General features: G+C 36.5%; 1 protein-coding gene across 2 annotated transcripts in view; it reads left to right on the top strand.

Annotated features, from left to right (window-relative positions):
- RAB3C (RAB3C, member RAS oncogene family) overlaps positions 1 to 19,501 on the top strand; it is a 237,726-nt gene that overhangs the window by 118,887 nt on the left and 99,338 nt on the right. For both annotated transcript variants that reach the window (XM_081053685.1, XM_081053686.1), the window contains exon 3: positions 5,199 to 5,317. In XM_081053685.1, the coding sequence (XP_080909811.1) occupies positions 5,199 to 5,317 (119 nt within the window). The remainder of the gene's footprint in view (positions 1 to 5,198; positions 5,318 to 19,501) is intronic.

The following is a 19,501-nucleotide window of genomic DNA, read 5'->3' as shown; positions in this document are numbered from 1 at the left end:
CACAAACTGGGTGGCTTAAACCAACAGAAAGGTATCGTCTCAGTTCTGGAGGCTAGAAATCCTCAATTGAGGTATCAGCCGGGCCATGCTCTCTCTCAGGCTTTAGGGCAGAATTCGTTCCATGCCTCTGTCCTCACTTCTTGTGGTTGCCAGCAATCCTTGGTATTCCTTGACTTATTGACGATCTCTGCCTCTGCCCTTCTGTGGTCTTTTCTGTATGTTGTGTCTGTTTTTCTCTTCTTAAAAGGCCCACCCTAATCCAGTATGACCTCATTTTGACTTGATTGCATCTGCAAAGACTATTTCCAAATAAGGTCACACTTACAGGTTCTGAGGGTAAAGACTTCAACACATTTTTTTGGGGGAAACAATACAACCCATAACAATGACTATGACTAGGAGAACCTCACTGCTAAAAACAGATGGTATCAATTATTAGGTTGGTGCAAAAGTAATTGCAGTTTTTGCAATTATTTTTAACCTTTTAAACAAACCGCAATTACTTTTGCACCAACCGAATACAATTTTAAATTGCTGTATGGTCTGGCTCTTTAGAAATGATATTTTCAATCTTACCTAATCTTCTGTAGATATGTGGGGAATATGATGTTCTGATTAATGAAATGCTTTTATGTATAGTATTTTCAAATATACAAAAATATGTAGAATAGATAAAATAAGTTTAATGTATATCTGTCACAGCCCCTGTCTGATAAAAGATGTTCACTAAATGTTTATTGAATAAATGCATCAATCAGCATTAATATTATATTAAACTATATTGAGCATTTCATTTTTCTTTGATCATTCACAATCGTTCCTATAGGTAAAATGTAGCAAAGTACAAGTTAAGGGATTGCTCCTTGCTTGAATTCTTAAATGACTAAGTGTTTATTCCATTTCACATCTTTGTTTTTGGAAATTCACTGGCTAACGTGTGTTTTCTCTCTTATGTTACAGTGTTCTCATCCTCCATTTCTGTTGATTTCCTCTTTGGGTTATTGCATATCATTTCCTTTAATTTAAATTACTTTGGTTGATCAGTTAACATCAACGTGTTTTGCTTTGGTTTCTGTACCTATAAAATTACCACTTTATCATGTACCAAGATTGTCTGTCCTGCAATCCATTTTTCTCTGTCTAGACATTCAATAAGTGTATTTTGATTATGGTGATATTATTTGAGATATGTTTCTTTATTAATGGTACTTCATTTTCCTTTTAGTCCAATACAGACAAAGTAACCACCAAAACAAACAAACAGAAACAAAACAAAACAAAAAAAACCCCCACAATTTACATTATAACCCAGACCTTACAAGTGAAAGCTCTTATTTCCTCGATATTAAAACTGCACATTGTCTCTGCATGGCTTCAGAAGGGTTGGCAAATGCAGCTCATAATTTAAAAAAAAAAAAGTTTCATCAGAGAAAAAACAAATAAGGCAAAAATGTAAAAATTTAAACTGAAAATATTCCTAGCTAATACTTATCAAGCTGCTAATGTTTTCAATTTTGCAGTTCTTTTTTGACAGATATTCAAGTATTTGCTAATCGAGCCTATCATGGAAGCCAAAAATTCCCCCTAGAACCATTGAGAAATCAAAATATTTAAACCAATTAAAATGATTTTATTTTTCCTAACGAGAGGAAAATGAAAACTAACTCTCATGGAAGAAAGTTTTCTCTTTTAATCATGTTTTTATCCCTCATTTTCTCTATAAGAGATTTCCAGTTGTGGTTTTCAATCATCAGAAGCCTGTATTTATAGGAAATCAGCAGGTATTCCCAGAATCAACTGGGCAGAAGAACAACGCAAAGCCAGGGTTTGGAGCTATTTTCCTGAGCAAATTAAAGAGGTACCATTTTAGTTAGTTACCTTCTGAGACTGTTCACATTTAATTACATTAGTGGCACTTGACATTATAAAGTGTTTTTTTTCTTTCAAATATAACCTTCTATCATCATTAGTAAATGTCAAATGTAGTGAAGTATTTTTCTGTCTTCTCTTTCTTCTTGATACGGTAGGAGAAAAAATGCTAATGAGTTTGTAATCCTGAAATTGTTTTCAATACCCCAAACCAATGCAGAGGCAACATGGTGTCAGTTTATTAACTTAGTTTTCACTTTTTTTCTTTGCCTTTGGAGAGGAAATTTCATCTTTGTATTTATTTCTATTATACATTGGTGAAATTTCTTACTCTCCCTGAGAGCTTTTATGTGACAACGATCTCCAATTAGAATGTGTTTCTGGGTATAAATCAGAATGGTGTGGAAGGTCCTGTCCCTTGCTGTGCCTTAAGTGCCATCTAAAAGCTTCTATTTTTTTTTCTTGAAAGCTATTTTTGTCCCCCTCTCTCTATTTTTAAATTTTGATACATGATGGCTATCCTACCATATGGTTTCCTGTAGCATTTCAATCAAACTATAGCGAGGCCTTGATGACGGCTCTCTCAAAAATTAAATGCACTACCAGTGTGAAGATGATGTGTTTTATAACACTAGCACTCGCTTCTTTATTGTCAAAATAAAATGAACACCTTATGAAAGGGGAAGCCATTGCTGAAGAGGGCGGGAAGAAAGAGATAATGTCATGGTTTTCTAACACAACATTGTTCGGTGCCTGTGTTGAAGAAGGCAGGGCCTGGGTCACCTTTTCGCAGTGCCTCTGCTGTATTGGCTGTGTTCTTCTATGGAGAAATTAAGGGAAAGCTGTCTATTGTACAGTGAAGGCAGCAGGCGGTCCTCCACCTAAGAACGCTCCTCCACCTAAGAATGCTACTCCATAGATGCCAGAGAGATATTTTACCAAGAGGAAAGGAAAGCTATTCAAAGTTAAGTCACAGTAGGAAAAAAAAAAAGGTAAATTTATAGATAAAGGTGTTCTGTGGAAAAGATGAACCCAAGTGAAATGTGAGAAAGTCTTAAAACAGAATGACTAAAGTTATAAGGGGTTCTATTGCCCAGAGAGCTCAAATACATTTCAAAATCTCTGATTATACCTTGTTTTTGCAACATGGTCTTTGGGAATTGGTTCTCTAACTTTCTTCTTTATTTCACACTTGGATATACTGCTAACTGAATTAAATCCAACGCACATCCAAGCATATCCAAATAAGCTCAAGACTGGCTTCTTTCGTCCCAATAAATTTGTATATTTGTCCCAATTATGTGCAGTTTATGATATCCATGTTTATTTCTAACATCTACACTTTCATATTTATAAAATACCAAGCAAAGCACAATAAAATATTTAAATAATGGCCAGGTAACTTTTATTACATAGGCATGACACTATGTATTATAGCATTGCATTTCTATTATTACGCTTGGGATTCAACTCTTTTAAAAAATAATTAGCTAATTGTAAGATTATTTACAAATAATTTTTAAAAATTAGAATATTTAACATTTTTCTTAATGATTTCTAATACCACTTAGTATGTTAACAGTATTAACATTTGGTCTCTCTGGTACAATGTTAATATAGTTCCTAGTTTATCATTTGATTGTATATCATTTCAATTTTATTTATAATGGTTTTTCTATATTTAAGGGATTGTCAAATTTTCATGTGATGAAATCGTTACTTTTCCTTTTTGTTTTCTGCCATTGATGTTCTGAGAGAGCTTCCTTATTGGTTTTGCTTTACTTTTGCTATTTTGGATAGCATAATCTGTTTTCATTTTACCTTTGGAATCTTATTTCCCTAAAATTACCTAATAAACACCTTTTAATCAGGACAGCCTTATCCATGCTCCAAGAGTAGAATATAATCGTCACTGTCTTCATGAAAAGTCACACCCTTAACTAATTTTCAACTTCCGTTTCACACCCCCAAGTTCTCCCAAAATCAATTGCTGATTTCCTCAGCCTTGTTTGATCACCATTCTCTGAATTTGCAGGGGCAAAATAGACTATACCACACAAAGTAGGAGAAAATTGTAAGAAATCCTGAGTTTCCCACTTTAGTCTACGGTGGAGTATAAGCATCCGAGCAGGAGGGTCCTATGGGAGAGGAACGGTGCATCCAAATGAGTCCATCCCAACAGTGACACCCAGGAATGCTAGTTCCATTGTGACGATAAAGAAACCTATTCTTGGATCATGTCATGCTCTAGCTTTCCCTTCAAGGCCTATTACGTCTAAGGGTAACTCATATGCACTCTGTGTACAAAGGAGGTGTCTCTTAGAGAAGGGGAGAAAGAGGACCCCGACTGAAGTCAGAAAGAAGGTAGCATTTATATGCAAAATGGGTTCAAAGCACCTTAAGTACTAGGAAAGAAAAGTCAGAGCCAATCTCCAGGGAAAGTGGCAAAGGAGGAACCCCAAGAGCATTGGGTTGCATGTGAAGTTGGTTGAATTGAGGAATAATTTCTTGAGCTAAATACTGTGCAATATACATGACATAGAAGTTTATTTCAGTGAGGTAGCTGCCTTTCATTCCAAAATTTAGCTGTTGCGTGCCATCTCTCTGCAGGCCCTGAACCCCTATATTTGTAAGCTGCTATCTCTCATGTTGTGTGAGCCTAGTCTCCCCAAATTTCAGGCACAACAGCCAGCATTTTCTATTTATGACCGCTTTTTGTGTGTCAGGCTCTTTACATGCATTTTTATTTATTTTTTATTTTATTTTTTTTATATAACCCTAACAAGCATGCTAGACTTTAGAGGGCTTCACTTTACAGAGATTCACTGGTTTCCCTACCTATCTAATGGGAAAGCAGAAGCTCCAGAACTGTCTGACTCAAACATCCCCCAAAGCAGATGTTTTTATTCTCATTTCACAGTTGAATAAGCTGAGACTAAACAGCATGCTTTGAAAAGCAGGGACCTTTTCATAAATTTATTTTCCCCCAAAGTGACTTGTACTCAGTAGATAGATAATAAATACACAATGATAGAGCTAATGTACTATTTAGGTTTTCAACTATACAAGAAACCACCAATTTTGATGTGTATAATCTATTTATTTTATTTTCTACAGTGAGATGCTGTTTACTGGGAGTGAAAATCTGCAGAAGGTAGAGCTAGATCTTAACCAGAAAAAAAGAACTTTTCATAAAGCTGCCATGTGAAAATCATTAGGAAAAACAAGACTAAAAAACGTATATGCTATACATTGCAAGTACAATTTAGACTCTGTTTTTGGAAGATGCATTGCCTTACTTTTTTTGAGAGATTATTATTATTTTTTAGGACACCGCAGGCCAGGAAAGATACAGAACTATCACCACAGCCTATTATCGAGGGGCCATGGGCTTTATCTTAATGTATGACATCACAAATGAAGAATCCTTCAATGCAGTACAGGACTGGTAAGTAAGAACAAATACTACCATTTCTAATAATGATGTTTTTTCACTCAATTCCCTCTTCCTCCTCAAAGCAATGACCACAACACAATGCAACATGTTGTTTTATTGTATATTATGCTCCCATTTGTGCTTCATAAATCAAACCAATACTAACTGTGCTTAGAATCATTAGTTAAGGGTTGGTAAGAAATCATTTTGGTAATTTTTCTACATTTTGTCCATTTCGGTGCTTTGCATACTATGCTCCTTAGTTCTGTGGAGACTAGTGTATTGTTTTTTTATTTTTTTTTAATTATAAATGATGAATAATAACTTGGAAGTTTACTAGTCTAAAATAGGGATTTGGAAACTGAACCATAGGCCAAGTTTGGCCTAGAACCAAATCTGGCCCACCACTTGTTTTGTAAAGAAAGTTTTGTTAGAACACAGCCAAGCTCATGTACTTATTTGTCTATGACTGCTTTCACACTCCAACAAGAGTTAAGTAATTGTAACAGACCTTATAGCCCACAAAGGCTACACTTTTTCTATCTGGCTGTTTACAGTAAATGTTTGCTGATCCCTTGTCTAGACTTGTTAGTTTCCAGTTTTTCTTCAAATTGAAAAGTTTCAAAGGACTGGAATAAAAGAAAAGATAAAACCAAACCCTTTCTGACTCCTTCCTATATCAAACTAGTTTTTCTTTTTTTCGTGAAAAGCGCCAAGTTTTTCCGTGAAAAGCTCCAAGTTTAGCTAGAGCTTTGTGTGGTGTTAGGAGGAAACTGGAGCTCCCACTGGTGGGACAAGAACGGAACAGACACCACATTTTAACTCCAAATACAGTCACAGGCTGTCTTACGTAAGGAAACTCCAGTAAATGCAAAGATGAAATGAACTGCGTTCTTTTATTTTTCTGTTTTACTTGATGGTATTTTTCCAAAACAATTTTTTTAACTGTATATCAGCTCAGTGAAAGTCAGATGCTATTACAAAATTTAATTTGCTTTAGGTTGCTTCCTTTAAATTTTAATCATTCATTTGAGAAAACACCTACATCTTTCTTATTTATACCTACACATACACTTTCACACACACAATGCAAAAAAATAATACCATGTAGATAGCAACTCAGAAACATATAGCAATAAACTGAAAAAGACAAGCTTGGGACCTCCATAAGGAAATAATTATCTTCCATTGAGGGACATAAAAGAAGGCTTAAGTACCCTTTCTTTTTCAACAGACTAAATATTGTAAAAATGCCAGATCTTCTCAAATTAATTCATAAACTCAAGGCAATCCCAATTAAATACCAGCAGGTTTGGTACAAAATGGCATGAAATAGAGAGTCTAGATAGAGACATAAACCTATATGAAGATTTAGTTTATGATAAAAGTAGCATTTCAAATCAATGACAAAAGGTTTGTTCAATTAATAGTGTGGTGATGTGTACTTAATTGCCACATATAGTTCTGGCACACATATTGCTATGCAAAATGGTCATTTTAACTTAGACTATTTCTTCTCCAGAAATGTTGAGATGCAGTGTTCCTCGGGAGCAAGTGTTCATGAGTCAGGTTCCAGATTTCAGGGTCCCAAATGCTGTTTGCACCCATACTGTGTGCCCTCTCTTGTCAATGCAAATTATATGACTACTGAGAATGCATGGAAAGGTACATTGCGGTCATTAAAGCCAAACGACAGCAGTGCCGGGGGCTATGCCATGGGTGCCCCTGACTCTTGCATCACAAATGACATGGAACAGTTCAGCTTCTTCATGGCCTCTTCCACACCATCTGTCTGTAACCCCAGTTAATCCAGTTCAACCCCATCGAGGCTGCCTCACTTGTCCACAGACCAACTGCCTGTCTCAGTCCTCCTCCTACTCAGATTCTCTGTTTGACTTTATTTACCCACTCTTTCCTTTGGAAGCTCTGTTTTCTGTCTTCTGAGAGGAGAATTTTCCAGATTGTTCTTGTCTGTCTCTCTAGGCACCCTCCTCTTTCTCCTTCCGAGATTTCGCTTCCTCCCTCCCCCAGCCAAGGGTGAGCCTACTCCTGTGTTGTTGTTACTGTTGTTGTTGTTGTTGTTGTTGTTGTTGTTGTTGTTTTCCCTTGGGGCTTATTTTGTTTCCTTGGTCACCCATTTCTGGTTAAGACCATTGATTTAGAATGAAACCCAAACCTTCTAACATGGTGGACAGTGCAGCCTTCACACATCTATTTCACTAACATCATCTTCTACCGCTCTCCTCCATTGGTCCTATGTTTCAACCAGAGAGAAATTCTCTCAATTTACAAATGTTCAATCCTTCCAATATCACTGTTCTTCTGCTTGTAACACCTTCTACTCATGTATATTACTTATCACTTATACCAAAAGGCTCACAAAGTTTAAATTTCTAGCTCCAACCTGTCTCCTAAACTGCAGGGTTGCATTTCCAAGTGCCCAAAATATTTCTCCACCTGAACATCTTGCTGGTGCCTCAGAATCATTATCTTCACATGAAACCATTTACCTTCTTTACATTATTATTTCTATTCATTGAGATCACAGCACTTTGTTACCCAGGCTCTACTCTGACGCCAACTCTAATTTCCAGCCATCCCAATCTGGGGCCAGATATTGCATATTAGTATTTTTTTTATTAATATCCTTTGAATCTGCTCCTGCCTGCCTTTCCATTTCTTCTGTGACCATCATCGCTTAATTTTTTATTATCTTTTGCTTCTAACTTCATAGCAGCCTTCCAACTGATCTTTCTCCCTTTAGCTTTCTTCACAAACCAATACATCCTTTCCCACTATTGCTATAAGGTTCTTCCAAAAGAACATGATCCTAAAGATCATGGAAGATCCTTGCCCAAAAATCATGATTTACCATCACCTCCTTAAATAATTGAAACTTCGTCAGACTTTCAGACACCATACCCTGAAGTTACATCTTTACATCCTCATTCCTCACTATTCTATACCCGAACTGAACTATTCACTTTTTCTGTAACCCAACCTCAACTTTCCAACCCTGTGGGGTTTCTTCTGTTTTGTATTGTTTTCATTGCACCCTCTGCTTTGCATATCTTTTTTACAGTCTCCCACTGCACCTCCCCAGACATGTAGATCTATTAAAAACCAACAAAGCCCATCCATGAGCCAACCCTTACACAGTCATTTTTCTCATCCACAATTGTATGATCACTAGTTCATTAAACATTTATTGAGCACCTACTCTTTGACAGTCAGTCTTCTAGACATTGGAGTTCATATCTATGCCAACATTTACTATTCCAGTTCATAGATCCACCCTCACCTAGTTATCTGATGCAGAAATCTGAGCACTGCTTTTGCTCTCTCCCTCTTTTACCCTTTACATGTCATTGACCATCATGTCCAATAGTTTTGACTTTATGACTGCCTCGTACATTATTCCTCTCCTTTGTCCGTACTGCCACTGACTTAATTCAGATTGTGATTAGCTTTTTAGAAGCCTTAGTATTTAGCACTTTAGGAACCTTCTCTCTTCTTACTGTCAAGTTCTACTCTCTCCAGGCCATGCATCATATTGCTATCAGAGCTAAGGGAACCTTGACATGTCTCTCATCTTAAAAAATGAAACCTTTAATAATATCTTATTACCTATAACAGAGATTCTGGGATCCTGTCTGAATCACTATAGACCTTTGACAACACGAAAAAGTGGAGAACATGTTCGCTTTGGACATACTAAGCCAAATCTCTCATGACAAATCCTAGCATATATACTGTACAAAGCTTCACAACTGATCCTGAAGCTGATCCATTTCTGATTAAGACCATTGATTTAGAATGAAATCCAAACTCTCTAACATGGTGGACAGTGCAGCCTTCACACATCCATTTCTCTAACATCATCTTCTACCGCTCTTCTCCATTGGTCCTATGTTTCTACCAGAGAGAAATTCTCTCAATTTACAAATGTTCAATCCTTCCAATATCACTGTTCTTCTGCTTGTAACACCTTCTCTGCTCTCCTTCCAAATTCTTATTTGCCTTTCAAGCCCAGCTCAAATATCAACTCTTTTTTGAAGTTTTTGAAGATATCACTACCCTATTTCCTACTCATGCCAATTTCCATTCCCAGTGGACAATGCTATTTACTCCCTTATCTCTGCAGTCATGCTACCCTAGCACTTTCCACAGACCACATAAAGAACCTAGCTGACGGTCATTATTTGATTACACTTTGTCTTCTGTATTGGACTGTAAGTTTATTAATCTTTTTTTCCTGGTACTGAATGAATATAGTACAATCCTATAAAATTCTTTTCTAAATTTTTGTTTTGGTAAAATGTACACAACTTAAAATTTACAACCTTAACCATTTTAAGTGTATAGTTCAGTAGTATTAAATATATTCTTATTGTTGTGCAACCATTACTATAATCCGTCTCTAGAATTCTTTATCTTGCAAAACTGAAACTTTATACCCATTAAATAATCACTTCCCATTCTTCCCTCTCCCCAGCCCCAGGTAACCACTATTCTACTTTCTATCTATATGAATATGACTACTCTAAGTACCTTGTATAAATGGAATCATATAGTATTTGTCTTTTTGTGACTGGTTTATTTCACTTACCATATGTCCTCAAGGTTCATTCATGATGCAGCATGTGTCACAATTTCCTTCCTTTTTAAGGCTGAGTAATATTCTGTTGTATGTATATGCCACATTAATCCAATATATATTTTTTGAATGGATGATCAAAGAACTATAGAGTATCACATACATCCTTGATTTCCTAACAAAAAAAATATAAAAATTACTTCAGACTGACAGTTTGGAATTAATGGAGCTATTCTTCCTCCCAACAAAAGATTTAATGTTGTACATGTATTGCTTCTATGGCACTAATTATATTCAACTTTTAATTGTTGTTTAATATATACTTGATTTATGTTCCCAATAGATTATGAACTGTTTGTAGAGAAAGACTTTGTGTCCCCTACTTAACACGGTAACTGGAACAGAATGGGTTTATAAAACAATAATAATTGAATAAAATCAAACCATCAAAAACCTTGGGAAATGTTTAAGTAATGAAAACAAAATTGTATAGTAAGAAAAAAGAAACCTGTTTGGGGAAAAACAATTCAGTTCAGAAGTTCAAACTTGCTTTGCATATACAGTATTACTGAGTAGTGGTGGGGAAGGCTGGAGCCTGCTGATACTCAGTGATGGTTTTCTGCAACAAAAAATAAGGTGTTCCTGAGAGAAACAAGCAAAAAGGAACATTTTTTTTTTTAAATTACTGGTCTCCAAGTGCTAATCTTAATCTAGAAAAAAAATAACAGAAAAAAACATGTACAGAAAAAGAAAAATTAATTAAAACGTATTTGCAACTAAAATTTCAAATACTCTCCTTAACAAATACACTTCCATTATAGAGAAAGAAACACAAATGCTTGTTGACTATAATCTTAGTGAAATCCTTAAACTAACTCTAGGGAGGTTTAGATTAAGTGATACGTTTCTTAAAATTTAATTACACATTCTAGTCTATTGAGAAGGCAGGTATAGAGATTTAGAGACAATAGCAGCAAGCTAATAAATTATTTTGAGGAATTGGGGCTATCCTTTTTTTGGAAACATGTCAGACTATGCTTTGAATTTTCCAATCAAAGTTTGAGAAATTAAATTAAAATGTGCTCTTTAACCTGACCAAATTCCCAAGTTCTGTAAAATTAATACAAAATGAAGCTCACTATGAGCTCTTTTAGAAATTTATCTTTAGTCTATATACTTTTCAAAAAGAATGTGAGGAACTAAACTATATATATATATATATATATATATATATATATATATATATATATAAAATGTGGCTAATAAAGTAGGAGTAGAAATTAACTCCCACGAATCAGGACATAATGTTTGCTTTAGCCCCAGTTCCTGGAACTAGGGTTCTGCTCTACTCAACTATCACCTCTGTTATCAACATGACAAGGGCATAATCCACAGGTTTGAATCCTCCAGTTGCCTTTGATTTGAGAAATAATGATTTTTTTTAGAGAGACAGTTTCCAAATAGATTTGAGTAGTTCTAGAAACACAACATCACCACTGAAAATTTCACTGCCTTTGAAATATTTCTCATACCGGTTGTGGCCAGTGTTCTCTGGGTCTCGGTTGGAGCATGACCCAGGGTATATGGAATCCTGTCTCTTCCTAAACATCTAGCACTAAGACTCAAATGTCTACAATATACTGCACATACTACAGTGCATTTTAACTTAACTTAAATTCTTCCCCATTCCTGACTTGAAATGTGTTTCTCTTCTAAGTATGGCATGGCCACAGGCTGCTGTTATTTCCTATAGGAGAATGTCATTGGCTTATTTCCCCTCAACTTATTTATTTACATTTTTCTTTTTTGGACACAATAAGGAACTATAAATATAAAGTTCTTTTTGTGTTTTTTTTTAAGGCAGGAAATCTGGTGAGCAGATTGATATTTTTTTAAAAAACACCAGATTGAGGATAAAAGTCTGACACCATCTTCCCACCAGTTTTAAATAATTCATTTCTATGATGTTCAGGATTCCATTGCAGATGTGCTAGAACTAGAATAAAATTTCACCTTCAAATATTATCTCCCTTTACAATTTTCTGTTTTTCTTTTCCTTCAAAAGTATATAATGTTCTTAAGTCAAGGTGACCTCATGTTAAATGTGAAAGAATTTTTGCCTGATAATAACTAAGATGTGATGAGCATTTGCTGAGCCTTTGCTCGGGGCATCCTAATTTCATTCAAGGGACCTATAAATTATACAGTCGGTTCTGTCACAGCTCAGAGGGCTCAGTGGTAGAATTAGAACCCAGACGTCTGACCCTCACGTTTCACAGCACACTGGGCATTGAGGGGTCTCTCCTTTCCTCTCCATGGACCTTAATGACTATGTTTCTTCTTACTGCTCTGACCCAGTCATAAAACATTTTTCTTGTACAGATAACCCAACTTAAACTCAAGTTTATAGTTATAAGATATATGGCTGCTACTCCACAGTTCCTTCCAAAAACTCTAAAGCAAAAAGCAAAAAACACCTTGTTCCCTCCAATGCATTTTCCATCTCCATTGTTCCAGTTTATCAGGCCGAAAACATTGGATTAATCTTAACTCCTCATTTTATCGGACTCCATCCATATCCAGTTCTTCAAAAAATACTGTTATATCTTGGCTCTAATTTCCAAAGGTAGTCTAATCTTGTTATCTGAGGTAGTTACATGCTGCAAAGTCACCAAGAATATTGACTCAGTGAATACTGGATTTTAGGTGCCTTTCTGCATACAGACATCTTATTTAATATCTATTGTTGATTCATAAGCATGGAACTCATAGCCAAGAGCAGTATAACTCATGCCTACAGAAAGCTTACTTATCTAACGCCCGCGTTTTCTCCATAAGGCACATTACATCCTTCCTGCACTTAGGAACACTGGACAGCACTGCAGCAATATGCTTGGAGGTCATTTTAAACAACAAAATCACCAATAGAAAAGCACCAAATGTTAAAAGTATGGCACTAACTATATTATGAAAGGGCATATGTTTATAGAATGAAAGCTGAAATGAGAAGGCAGAGCATAGCTTTGTTCAGCCTCAGCTGGGAATGTGTGTCAGGCCACTCAGATTTTTCACCACTTTGCTCATGTATGCAAATGTCTGTGCAAGTGCTATGAGCATTTATTTTTGAGATTACAAATAAATGTTAGCAAGTAGGCAAATTCACAAATATGGAATCCATAAATAATGAGGACCAGTTCCATACTTAGAATCCTACCACTTCCCACGATTTCTACTGTGTATTAGTTTGCTAAGGCTGCTGTATCAAAGTACCACAGACTGTGTGGCTGAATAAGAAATTTATTATCTCACAGTTATGGAAGATGGAAGTCTCAGATCAAAGTGTCCTCAGTGCTGGCTCCTTGTGAGGACTGTGAGAGAGAATTGGTTCATGCCTATCTCCCCACCTCTGGTCGCTTCAGGCATTCCTTGATTTGTACATGCTATTCTCCCTGTGTATTCATATCATCTCTCCCTTGTATGTGTCTCTCTCTGTGCCTACATTTCTCCTTTTTGTAAGGACACAGTCATGTTGGACCAGGGCCCACCTTAATGACCCCATCTTAACTTGATCATGTGCAAAATCCTATTTCTAAATATGGTCACATTCATTGGGGGTAAGGATGAGAAATTCAACATTTTAGGGGGGGATACAATTCAACCCATAACACACTGCTAGCTACCACCCTGATTGTGCTACCATCACCTCTTGTGTGGATTGTTGCAATAGCCTAACTGGTCACCCTGCTTCTACCGCAGCCCCAGCCTCCAGAATATTCCCAACACAGCAGAAAGAGTGAGCTTGTCAAACTATAAATCAGATCACATCAATCTGTTGCTCCAAAGAGTCACAGCATGCCACTTGTCATGGATTAAAGCCTAAGCCCTTACAAGAGCCTACAAGACGCTGCACAATTTACTCTCTGCCTCATTGTCCCCACTTTCTTCTACTCTCCCTCTTGCAGCCTGGTCTAGCCAGGATGCTTTGCGATTCCTAGAACATACCAGACATGCCTCCCTCTTAGAGCATTTGCTCCTGCTATTCCCACTGCCTGGAAGGCTCTTTCCCAAACATCTTTGTGGTTCTCCCCTCACCTCCTCATGGTCTTCATTGTGACGTCATCTTCTCAGCAAGGCCTTTTTTCCTCCTCCCATCCCAGTTTATATCACAACCCTCTCAGTAATCCCTGTTCCTTTTCTCTGATTTATGTTTTATGTTTCTCTAATTTATTAGCGTTTATCACCCTGTAACATAGTTTATAACTTACTATTAACTACAAGCCTCATAGACCGGCAATCTTCGTCCCTTTTATGCAGTATTATATCTTATTTGCCTGGAATAGTCCCTAACATATATTAAGTATTCAATAAATATTTGTTGAATGAATGAATGTATGGATGACAGCAACAGAAGTATGGACTAGACCTTATTTATTTTTGAGTCTTCATATTCTAGCACAGTCCTGGGCACATAGCAATTACGTGTTCAACAAAAAAGTGATGAGTGAGGATTGGAGTGTCAGACCATTATGATGAAAATAAATCAATGCTCTCAATTCAAATCTTGTAAGGAGATACTGCCTATTTTACCAAATTTTGTTTAAATAATAATATTCCACCCCCCAACTTCTCAGTAAGATGGAGAAGATATGCAGGTAGAATTGATAAAGAGAAATAAAAATATATCTTATGTTACATATTGGGCAAAGTGACTTGAAATTGCCTGGTTAGTTCCTGTATCACATTTCATCCCTAAAATGGAATATTCTCTAGAGGGGAAATATATATTTGGTGAATGGGTTAGCACAATACATGCATAGCACATATTTTGGATCACCTAAAAAGAGCCACATAGGTCATCTAACCCAATAGGAAATAGTTGCCCATCTCTCATGGCCTCATTTCAAAGTTTTTCTTACTGTTTCTGTTTCTAGTCAACCAACTTTCTACTTCTGGGTTTTCTTGTTTCTTTGTTGTTGTTGTTTTTTCCCTCTGACTCTTTCATTAATATACTTGGTTCTGGCTTTTCTCAATGAATTTCCCAGCCTAGACACTGAGATAAAAATTAGCTTCATGAAGAATGAAGACATGTTAAAAATGTAAAGCTTTGAATTAAAGATGTCTACTTGAGCATTTCCGTTTGTTACCCAGTATCTGCCTAGATCAAAGAGAGCAAACCTGGCTTATATTCTGGTCACAGAGAATCTTTTGTTTTTTAATTTGTGTGTTGTTTTTTTTTTGGGGGGGGCAGTGATCCAGGGAACAAAACATGGCTCGAAGACTGTAGCATGAAGTACATGTTAGCAGTCAATGTGTTGATTCTGTACAAAGAAAGAGATAAGGGATTAGAGACGCCCGCCATGTCTGACTTTAGGTTTTGGTGCCTAACTAACCTCAACTATACTTTGGAGGCAGTAACCACTATTCCATAAGTACTGACACTAAAGCAAAGTCTGGAAGCTAAATTCTAGTAGCTGCAGTCTTACCTCAGATAGGCTATAGAGAAACTATAAAGATTAAATAACAGACTTGGACTCTTGGATAAAAGGTATTATATAAATATGGTTGCTATTTGTTCTGCTTCACTAGCTCTCTGGAAATAGACTTCTTGGCAGCTCCTTCTGTGCAGTTTTGTGTCACAATATTTATTGCAAATGCCGGCATTTTCTCACAGGATTTCCTTGGTTTCTATCTATTTTAATATACCTTCTTTTCTTTTAAATTAGTTGCTTGTCTCTGGGGAGTAGATTTGTCTTTAAGGACAATAATTATACCTGTCACATCAATCCTCAAAGAAGATTGTGATGAGAGCCCATTTTCAAATCCTAGATGTTCAGCTTGGTTTCTGGGTGGTATTGTTAATAACTGTTAGTTAAAAGAAAATCTGTGAGAGTGTTGATGATCCTATTTAAAAAAACAGAATTCCAGGCTTTAAAAGTGAACAGTCACACTTGTGGCTTACTTGAGTCGTACTAGTATTTTCAGGTCCCTCATGAATATGATCTTTATCAAGTTTGCTTTCTAACCCCAATGAATATGTTTAGTACTTCATGATACATAATACCTTATTTTCTAATTGCCCAATCAGCAAATAAATATGCGCTCAACCACCATATTGTGAAATGAGTAGAAAGGTCAAATCTTCTCAGTGTAAATTAATACAACTTTGTCTAATTTCTAACTATTTCTAAACCTATGACATTGTTTGCCTAATGTAAGGCTCCTTACTTGAGCTAGAGGGGTCTAGAGCACCATTTGTTCCTTTACCATTGGGGTAACCTTGATCATTTATCTTCAAAGTAAAATTCATTAAGGTAATTAGCCTCATAATCAACTGTAAGCTAACCCTCCTACACACCCCCTCACAGGTAGATAGATAGATGATAGATAGATAGATAGATAGATAGATAGATAGATAGATAGATAGATAGATAGACAGATAGACATTAAAGGAAACTATTCAAAAGAGACAATTAGAAGATAGCACATTAGTCATAGGAGGGTTATATTTTGTCACCAGGAAAGATAGGTCATTTTGTATGATGTGTGATTCCATTAAATTTAGACAAAACCCATATTAAGTATTGTCATATACCTTTCCCTTTCTGTATCATCCATTTCCTAAGCAAGAGCAAGAATCATGACATAATAAAAAGAACTTACAAGCAGCTCGACTATATGTCACAGTCTCCATGTCCTCAATTGTATGTTTTTTACTCACAGAATAACCCTTAGAACAGTTCTCATTTAAAGTATATTGTGTTCTGTGATCTAATTTTAATTTATAAATATTAAATGATTTTTTAAAATAGTTTTTCTTCCCATATTAGATTGAAAGCAACAGCTAGTGGGTGTCAGGTGAGGTAAAAGATGTCAGAAGGCCTGAATGGTTTCCTCAGAGGTTTCCAAACTGTGTTGAACCAAATACAGCAATTAAAATTTTTTGAGTACTCATATCCATATGTCTACTCAGAGTTAACTGAGATTCAGGGCATAGTCCTTCATAAGACTGGCCTCATTTCAGATACTGTATAACTTTGAGGTCCTCAGGGCCACCCTCACTTCTGAATAGCTGACTCCAAATTCAAGGTCTTCCATGACTACTTTTAGGTTTGACAATACACTAGAATGACTTACAGAATTCAGTAAAGTGCTATACTTACAATTGTAGTTTTATTATAACAAAAGAATATAAATCTGAACCAGCCAGAGAGAGACATGCATGGAGCGAAATCTGGGAAGGTTCCAAATGGGAAGCTTCTATTGTCCTGGGGCATACATTTCCTTCCCGGCACACTGATGTGTGACAATATGCAGAGTATTGCTAACCAGGGAAGTTCACACAAGCTCTGATGTCCAGAGTTTTTGTTGGGTTTTCATTACATAGGCATTATTAGTTCAATCATTAATCACACGGTTGAACTGTTTTCAGCCCACCTCCACTCCTGAGAGTGTGGCCGGATAGCACATGAATCAAAGTGCCAACCATCTAATCACATAGTTGTTTTTTTGGCATGGCCACCCTTCCCGCTTTCTGAGTCATCTTATTAGCATACACTATCAACTATGCTCTAAGAGGCCCACCATGAATAACAGGGACACTCCAGTCACTTGGGAAATATCAAGGGTTCAGTAGTTACCTCCCAGGAACTGGGGACAGACCAGACATATTCTTTATTATATAATATTCATGTATTTATTCATAAATAATAAGTACATACCACGTGCCAATATGTAATGCACATTATAAAACACACACAGAAAACTAGGTGCTAAAAAAGGAGTTGAATATTAGTAGAGCTTCTAATAGTATTCCAACACCCTTAGGAAAGGCCACATTGTAGAACAACCCTATTAAGGAACCCTGAAAGACTGTGTACCCGCTATAGCAACACCAGCTGGTCTCCTCTGGCCCTCCCACCAATTTTATTTGCATATCACTTTCCCCTTCGCATTTCTTCCCGCTCTTGCCCTTGCTGGCTTCCCAAATTTTGCTATTCAGATCAGTTTCATTGCCACTGAAGTGAAATGTAGTGATAAGGCCAATATGACAGGGTCAGGTGGATATAGCCCTTATCAAAATGTTGATGTCAAAAATGTCAAAACATTTTTTTTTCTATGAGCAAATGGTAGAACAGCAAATATTCTTACCACCTATTCCATCCCTAGCTCCATCTCTGATCAAACCCCTTCCCATAACCTGAATTCTCTGAATAGCACTGGGCTTGATCCTAAACATGATGTTATCGATAGAGTTGTTACCGGACATTCAGGGAGCTCAGTATGGTGAAAACCAGCTGTGACCCACCCTCAACCCAGCACTTCCTAATTGCGTATCAAAATATTTAAACAATGTGAACAAAATGAATACTCTGCTACAATTGAAACTATTTTCTTATCTTTCTGTTCTTGATGAACTGTGAACTTTAAATATATACATTGATAGGGTAATTTATATAAATTTTTGTCTAGTTTATATTCTGGAGATGAGTCCTTTCTAAATTGCTAGAGCACAGAATTTTTACATCCCATGACCTTATGATATGTATTGAAAAGTACCCCAAATGGCTTAATTTATGTAGCTGGATAAAACAGCTTATTTTAGGAGACATTTCCTTAAGGAAAAGTTGCCTTAAAAAAAAAATTCCCTCAACTTAGCACCAATACAGACAGCGACCAAGCGTGAGGATCAGAAAGGCCAAAAGAAGGGGGGGGCGGGATTATCGGTTAAAGCTCTGTTGTGAGAAGGGCAAGAGGCGGCAAATTGAGAATTCTAAGGATGGTGAGAGCTGCAAAAGATTTGCAAACCCTTAATTGAAGTCACTTGCCTCAAAGTTAGAAAAGTTCAACAAACCAAAGGACTGTATAACCTTGTAAATTTCAAGCACTTGCTCAGCCTTACTTGACTCTCTTATAATAGGGAAAGAATTCCTAACTTCACAAGATGTTCTGAGGAATAGGGGAGAATATCTGCCAGTGTATCTGGCTGGCTGTAGACACTACAGGACCTCGTCTTGCCCTTGATCTACATCAGACAGTAGTTCTTGATCCAGATTGTACATTACAATCACCAGAACATTTTCAAAGCCATATTGTCCTCTGTACTAATTCAATCAGAATCTCTGCCACTGACCCCAGCATCAGGATTTAAAAAAAAAAAAAAAAAAAGTCTCCCCAAGTGATGCTTACGTGAAGTTACATTGGAAGATGAGAGCTTTAACCAAGGAAACTTTTTAGTTACGTATTATAGGAATTGGACTCTCATGGATTAATAATAACATTCTGGGGTAAATCCATAAACATATTTTATATAGCTTTCTAACCTTTTGTGTATTTAGATTTTACAGAATGATTTTTTATGGCCCTACCATTAAAATTGGTAACTGTCTCCCACATATTTTTGCATTGGACTGGATCTTAATACTACATTGTTTGCCAGTGTTTTTTCAGAAATTATGTGATTCAGGTAGAGATACAGCATGAAGTCTAGGTCTGGGTTAGGAATTCAAAGTGTTTGGAACAGCAAGATTCTGATCATAAGTCCTGGTCCCAACAGCAAAGACAGGACCTGAAGCCCAGCCAGCTGCTTTTAGAGGCAGGGG

Source organism: Rhinolophus hipposideros (genome assembly GCF_964194185.1).
Source record: "Rhinolophus hipposideros genome assembly, chromosome: 7".
NCBI lineage: Eukaryota > Metazoa > Chordata > Mammalia > Chiroptera > Rhinolophidae > Rhinolophus > Rhinolophus hipposideros.
The sequence above is the reverse complement of the archived record's forward strand: the minus strand, read 5'-3'. Positions and strand labels throughout refer to the sequence as shown.